The following is a 7,925-nucleotide window of genomic DNA, read 5'->3' on the forward strand; positions in this document are numbered from 1 at the left end:
ATAATAGACCAGCAGATGATCTACCTCAGGAAAACCCCCTGCTGAGTTGTTTCTGTGTCTCTATGTGATAGTACAGTGATCTTTGTTTGTAGTACAACCAACCTCTTCTTTCCTAACCATCTAACTTGTGTTCGTGGTACTACTTACTCGGTTGAACCGGTCGGTTCACATTTCTTTCAGACTTCTAAATTATCATCTATGCTTTTGGGGCATAACTCTCCCTCATAAAAGATAAATGATTTATTAGACTTTCATAATATAACTCATACTATTTTATTTAATATTTTAAAAATTCATAATTTATTGATTATTTTTATTGGATTCTTATCATCGTAATAAACGAATTACTTGATTAATATTCATAAAATGAAAATATTCGGCGAGTTTTGATCATATAGTCTACGTCTTGTATGGACTTTTCAGTAAAATTGCCTAATTTTTGACAGGAACTCTTTTTATTTTATTTTATCGAAAAGAGATCCCTGCTTTCAATTTTAACTTCTCCTCACGGCTCCCACGGTACTACAAATAGACAAAGCATCGAAGCTGAGCGCTCCACGGCGTAGAGCTCTTCAGTCGCCCAACGAGGTAAGCGTCTTCGACATCTTCTGATGCCCTTCAAATCCTCCCCTCTCCTCCCGATTTGTAATAGGCACCATCCGCTGCTTCAAAGATCACTCTTTGCGCTATTTTCTTTCTAGCTAGTTCTCGTCGTCTCGATTTTTCACTTTGGGCGTATATTTCGGCAGATTGTTCGTCTTTCGGGACAAAATTAGATGGACAAGGATCAGGAGGCGGCGTGGCTGGAGGCGCAGAAGGTCGTTGTCACTGCGGACCTCGTGGCGGCCGCCAAGCAGCAGCTGGAGTTCCTAGCTGCTGTAGATCGCCGGAGGTGGCTCTACGACGGCCCGCTTCTGGATCGTGCCATCTACAGGTAAGAACGTGGGTGGGATTATTTTTCCCCAATTTTCTTGCGTGTGGTAGGGTTTACATGTCCATGTTTGATGCTAGAAATTTCTTGTTGACTTTGGAAACGTATTATAAAAAATATCTGGCCTTGGGATTATCTCAAATCCAAAAATTATGTGGATCCCAATTCTTTGCTTATTTGGATCGGACTTGTCAGAGTTATTTTATTGTATTCTAGAGATAATGGAGTAATCATGGGACTTGATTTTGACAGGGTAAGAAATTAACAGGAGCAAATCCTCATTTGGTGTTCTGTCGTGAACAACTCATTTATTGCTCATTAGGAACTATGTTTCTTCAGCACATCTTAATTTAAGAACAGTGTTAACTAATTAATCTAGCGTGCGTTTTTTCAAATGTAGCACATTATTTTATAATTTTTTCAATTCTATCATAACATCCATAGTTCATGCAACCTCTAGCACTCATTAACTCTTTTTTCTGTTGTTAAGACATTAGCGTGATATCGTTCAGCAAGATGCTAACATGGATAGTCGTGTCATGCTACATAATTAATTAATCATAAAGAATAAAATAAATAAATACAGTAGACAATAATTAGAAAAATATTTCTAGTTCCTCTATATAAAATCAAATTATAATATTAAACTACATTATATTACTCTATTAACTAAGAAAAAAAACACACTTATCTTGTTTCCAATATAAAGGTGTTTGCCAAACAAGCATCAAAATTGTTTTTTTTTAACCAAAAAATAGTCACTTTAATTTAAGATAATTTATACACACCATATTGATCATGTTATGGCAATATATCTACATCACAGCGGTCTAATTAAAAAATCTGTTTAATTTGAAACCCAAATTTAAATAAATGTTGCTACATTATTATAAGTGCATAAATTAGTCTAATTAAATTTTGAGCTTTCTGGAAAGGATTCAATAAATTTACATTTTTAAGAGTTTTTTGGAAAATTATCTGATGCGTAAAAAATAGTCATAACTTCCTAGTTTACTGTTAATCCACTTTTTCAAAGTATTGGATTGATTATTTTACATTTTTTACTCAGTAATTTTGACTTGGAGGATCAATAAATTTACATTTTTAAGAGTTTTGTGGAAAGTTATCTGATGCCTAAAAAATACTCATAACTATCCTAGTTTTACTGTCAAACCACTTTTTCAAAGTATTGGATTGAATTTTTTTACATTTTTACTAGGTAATTTTGACTTGGAGGATCAAATCCAAGTTTCTGCAATTATGTTGGAAAAGCACTAGTCTTTTGTCTTTCATTGACATGCGTGCTCTTGCTTTCTAGGTACAAGGTTTTCTGGCTTCCTTTGCTAGCCAAGCATTGTGAACATGGAGCAGAGGATGATTTTTTGTATGTCCCTCTGGACTGTGAATGGATATGGCATTGTCATCGACTGAATCCGGTGCGCATATATTCTGAGGATTGAATTATTTGTATGATTATTGGTGGATTATTTCTCATTCTATTTCACTTTCAGGTCCGATACAAAAAGGACTGTGAGGAGATTTTTGGGAGGATCCTAGATAACCATAATGTCATATCATCGCTGCAAGAAAGGTCCAAGCACAAAATGACAGAGAAGTGGTCAGAGATGTACCCAGAGGAGCCGTTTGAGCTCAGCTGTGATTATACTGTCTCAAAGGAAACTTCATCTGAGCAGCATGGAGTTGCTTCAAGGCTTACATATGATTTGGTTTCTGCTGTTAAAAGGCAGTCTTCATTTTGCTACCAGGTACTGAAATTATGATAGTTCTTTACTTGACATATTAATGAATAACCAAGCTTGTCATCAGTCTTTTATGGTGATTGTTATTCTTTTCTCGGTTTAAGAAGCAGAAACTTGTGCTAGAACTTGCAGAAACTTACACATATATTTGTCTTCTTAAATTGAGGGGCAGAACATGAACCAGTGGACTTCTGAACAAAACACTACTTCTAGTCTTAGTAAATTTAAAATGTGATTCATGCAAAGGTCCTCAATATCTGTCAGGCTGGAAAAAACTAATATAGGGACTCACTCATATGTGCATCCCATGCCTTTTTTTGGAAAGATGGAATGTGCAATATTGACGCAGAGCATAATAACTGTATATAACCAAGTAACCAACAATACTACAATATATTGACTGTAAATTATAATAGACAAGGGCACAAGGCTTCTTATAGCTAGTTATCAATTTCACATAGCAAGAAGATGCTCAAAGGAAATTTGTATCTTGTACTTCATAATGATTGTCTAGACAAAGATCACAGAATCCATGCTAAAGTTTGTGGAATGATATACTGATCTCAGAATCAAGCCAGTTATAAACTGAAGTAAATTACAATATATGCTTCTACTGGTGGTTCTATTACCTAAAAAGAGAGGCTATATCATTCTGCTTTGTCAAGCTCAGGTTCAGAAAAAAGATCTTGCAATTCCCAAAATTGACTAATTTTGGAGACAAAACAACATTGATAATTGGGATGAACCTCCAAAGAGTTTTCTGGTGCAGGCCTATTTCTTATGAACTTTTGCAGTTTAACCTTTTTAGAAACCAGTTGAAGATTTTTATAAATAACAAGATGAGAGGGAACAAAAAAAAAATTAAATGTTTTTAGTAGCTGACTTCCTCTTAGTTTTCATGTAGGCACTATATGAAAATGAAAATAGAAAATGTATTGATTGATTTAACATTTTGGAATTACAGTTTCTCTTTTGCTCTGCGTAAATCAGATTATCTTGTCAAAAATTATATCTTTGCATGCTTGGACCAGAATTGAACATTCACATCTGATTTTTTTCTAATCTCCCTCATTCTCCAAAATTGCTCATTTGTTCCTTATATACTATTACTATCTGATAGGTATCGAGACCATGTATGCATGATAGACGATATCTGGAAGGAGCAGCTGCAAGATACAAGGGTTTCCTTAATCTGATCAAGATTAACCTCGATAGATCAATCAAACAATTCACTGTGCCAACCTATGACATAGATCTCATGTGGCATTCTCATCAACTACATTCTCTTTCGTACTGCAATGACACGATTAACCTGCTTGGGAAGGTATTAGAACATGATGATATGGACTCCAACAGGTCAAAAGGGAAGAAACTTGATGTTGGATTTGATAAAACAACAAAGCAGTGGGAGGATACATATGGATCCAGATATTGGAAGGCAGGTGCGATGTACAGAGGGAACTCTCCTTCTCCAGTGACATCCATTCCATATTTTTCTAGCCATCCAGTTGTAAATGAAACAATCATTGACGAGTCCCTTAAACAACCTATGGTTGTTCTGGTAAGATTCATGATTATTTATTTTTGCTTTTTGCACCTGAGAACAGACATTTCTAGCTTTTATCTAAACAAAGATGGATTGTAAAAGTGGGGAAGGCAAAACACTTTGTGAATATTTTTAATATATTGGCCTAAAATTATAACTAATCCTAAGATAATTTGAGAGATTAAGTCTTTTCAGTTAAGCTACCTTCAGGCCACAAAACTATCGCAACAATGTGTCAATTACATGGTTTGCTTGTTCTCGTTTGATATGTTCTACACAAGAAGCAAAGTAATTTTATTGTTCAATAGTCCATTTGAACATGCAAAGCCATATCAAGATATGCTTCTGAGTACATTTCTTTTGACGATCCTTGTCAGCTAAGTTGGGTTTGACATGGATATAATTCGATTGTGTATGCTTCCTGTTAGATAAAAATTAAATATAACCTAGTCTGAAAATACACCTAATCTTTTGTCTAATTTTTAGATAAAATTAGTCATGTTTACGATTTTTATGTTGTCTATAAATACATGTAAGTGTGATAGAATATTTTCCCTTTCCATAATTTCTCCACTTTCAGCTGTTTATTTGCAATTTTCATTTATGCAGGTGCTTTTGGAGATTGTGGAAATAAAAAACTTACCAAACAGTGAAAAGAGCAACCTATTCGTATTATTTGCCAAGAAAAAACCAGATCTATTCTTCTACGGTGGTGCTCTAAGCATTCAATCTGTATCCGGTAAGAAACACAGAGCCAGTTTCACATGTGAACCAACAGGAGAGCTCACTTTGACACTTATGTCAAGATGGAAACCCAAGATTGCCACATTAGCAAGAACGATTGGGACAACCTCAATTTCCCTTGAAGACTTGAATAATCCCAGTTCAGAATTGTCGACTGAGAAGTGGTTTGAATTGAAGCCCCATTCTGGGAATGTGGACTCTAAACCAGTTTGTCTACGGGTCGCAGTGTCTTTTACAGTTCCAGTCCTTGCTCCCTTTGAACTTCGAATGTTTAAATCACTTTCTATCTCCACCAACACATGCTTGTTACCACTTAGAGGGAAGGAAAAGTTCAAAGGTTGGACACGTTTCCTTGATCATAACGGCGAGGAAGTAATTCGTCTGCAAATTAGGTGCGCATGCTACATATAAACCCCGAACTTTGTAGTTAAAATTATTGCTATCTAGAAGGTTGTTTTTTGCGAATGCATTCATATTCCCTCAATTTTATCATGTGCTTAGTTAGAGATGCACTCACACTTGGACGGGTGCTTGTCTATAGATCAAATCGTTTGGTCATTGTTGGAGTTAAACCACGTCTCTTTCTATTAAATATACTGTGAAATACATTTTGAAAAAGAGAAAAATATTATATCAAAAGAATGACAGTACAGCTAGCTGTAATTCCATGCTTCTATCAGGCAAACAATGCAACATTAGTCCTGTATTTATGATTTTTTAAAACACGTGATGTTATGTTCTCGGAGAAAATATGATATTCTATTTGGAAATGGAAATAAAGTAATTAGTTAGTTTTATATTAACAGGAATCTGGAGACATTGGAAGGCAAAAATGCCACTTCTTTAACGAGGGAAGTCGTTGGCATATCAAGAGAATCAAGAAACTCATGGCAGCTAGCAAAGTACTCAGACACTAACTGGTCACTGAATAACTACAATATCTCCCTAGTTGAGAATAATACAGGTCAAGATGGCCATATATTTGAAATCAAAGGTGATTTCATGGTAAGTTCATTGTTTGCTAGTCTTTGCCAACTTCCAATCCACATTTAAGTTTCTTGTTCCTATTAATAATTTCTCAGTATCCATGTATCCTGTTCTTTTAGGACGTAGTAAAAGATGATTAATTCCTTTGATTCTAATCCGCTACGTGTATGATGAAACTACTTTGGAGTGTTCATATTATTGCTGGTTGTTTCCTGTTGCGTCTAAATCTTCAGCTTCCATTTTTTAAACAGATGAAGCTCTTCCTCGGGAAAAAGCTGGAATATGAACCCAAATGTTGCAAGGAAAAAAATGGCAATGAATTCATTACACTAGTTGAGTTTTCTGCTGAAAATCCCTACGGAAAAGTTGTTGCATTGTTCGACATGAAAGCTGGTGTTATCGAGGTAATAACCAGATTTTTTTTTTTTTTGCAATTCTTCCTCATATTCCTTAACAGATTCCTACTGTCATCTTGTGAATAGGTCAATGAAACGAAGTTTGTTTTACTCGGTGTTCTATTGGCATTCATTCTCAAATATGCGAACAAAAGGCAACGCGGCAATGTCCTTCCAAACAAAGAGGATGCAGAAGTGATCCCCAGCTCAAATGAGGTGGAACATGATGAGCAGAAGGCATCTAATGGACTAGCCTGTGCTGAGGATCTAGTGAAGATCGTTGATTCTGTTTCAGACAATGAAGACAAGCTGAACGCATTAAGCGGCCAAAACTCTGGTGGTTGTGGAGGTGGATGCGGCGGAGGTTGTGGTGGAGGCTGCGGAGAAATGTCTGGTGGTTGTGGTGGATGCGGCGGAGGTTGCGGTGGTGGATGCGGTGGAGGCTGCGGGAAAATGTCTGCAGGTTGTGGTGGATGCGGCGGAGGTTGCGGTGGTGGATGCGGTGGAGGCTGCGGGAAAATGTCTGCAGGTCGTGGTGGATGCGGCGGAGGTTGCGGTGGAGGTTGTGGCGATATGTCTGCTGGCTGTGGCGGCGGTTGTGGTGGCAAATGTGGCGGCGGTGGATGTGGAGGTTGTGGAAATACGGTGGATGGCAATACCACTGATTTTGGTCAGCATGGAGCTCATCATGTCATTCCCAACGACGATCCTGCAGCGGGCTACGCAGGGAATCTGGTCGCCGTTTAAACGCATAAAGATGTTACCAAGGTGTGCAATAATAATAATAGCAGATGTTGATGTCGTTTGCTTCTTGATCGTTGCTTGTTGGCAATGCTTGTACACATGGATAAGTGTGACTAAATTAAGAAATGTTTCGTCACACATCGTGACTTTCCTACGTTTCGCAACTTATAATACTAGGAAATTTAGTTGTGTTCAATTTAGTAGAGTGAAATGGAAAGGAAATGAACTGATGTTGTAAAACAGATGATAACTTTCACTTCAGCCACCTCTTCATTGTCAGTCCTAGGGCCAAGAGAAGGTAACTCACAATATTGAATGACCTCTCAAGTGGAAAGAAACTTATTCTATGAGGAAAGAAGCTTATTCATTTTCTATGAGTACAGAAGCTTATTCGATAAGAAAATGAATCCTTTTTTAAGTACATTTCAAGATTTTAGGTCATGATTATACTAGTACCTCAAGTTAGTTTTATGTGATCAATCAAGTGAAGTTAGGTGTTGTTGATATTTAACATCTGTGTCTATGTATGTAGGAATTTAGGAGCACGGGAAGTCGAGTGAAAGACACCATTAGCAAGAAGGACGGCACGGGAGAGAGCCGACGAGCTTGGTGCGTCCGAGGTACGAGGTGTTACGGAAGAGTACGCGAGTAGATGAGGAGGCACGCAGCGTTCTCCGAGGGACAAGAAGCCGGAGCGGAAATTTGCTCGAGAAGGCCGGAAGTTGGGTTCGGGTGAGTCCTATTTCAGATGGACGAAATCACCTAAGCGACTGGAACCGGAGCGGAAGATTCGGACCAATGCGAGCGAAACCGAAACG

At 37.4% G+C, this 7,925-nt stretch overlaps 1 protein-coding gene across 1 annotated transcript; it reads left to right on the forward strand.

Annotated features, from left to right (window-relative positions):
* The first annotated feature begins 493 nt into the window (after positions 1–493).
* LOC122008063 (glycine-rich domain-containing protein 1-like) lies at positions 494–7,261 on the forward strand. The gene is made up of 9 exons (XM_042563646.1): positions 494–588; positions 750–934; positions 2,250–2,367; positions 2,443–2,697; positions 3,812–4,252; positions 4,847–5,373; positions 5,788–5,986; positions 6,220–6,372; positions 6,451–7,261. The coding sequence occupies exons 2-9, from the start codon at positions 777–779 to the stop codon at positions 7,108–7,110; spliced, it is 2,511 nt and encodes an 836-aa protein (XP_042419580.1). The 5' UTR covers positions 494–588; positions 750–776; the 3' UTR covers positions 7,111–7,261.
* Positions 7,262–7,925: the final 664 nt, after the last annotated feature.

The sequence above is a fragment of the Zingiber officinale genome, chromosome 8A (assembly GCF_018446385.1).
Source record: "Zingiber officinale cultivar Zhangliang chromosome 8A, Zo_v1.1, whole genome shotgun sequence".
Classification (NCBI taxonomy): Eukaryota; Viridiplantae; Streptophyta; class Magnoliopsida; order Zingiberales; family Zingiberaceae; genus Zingiber; species Zingiber officinale.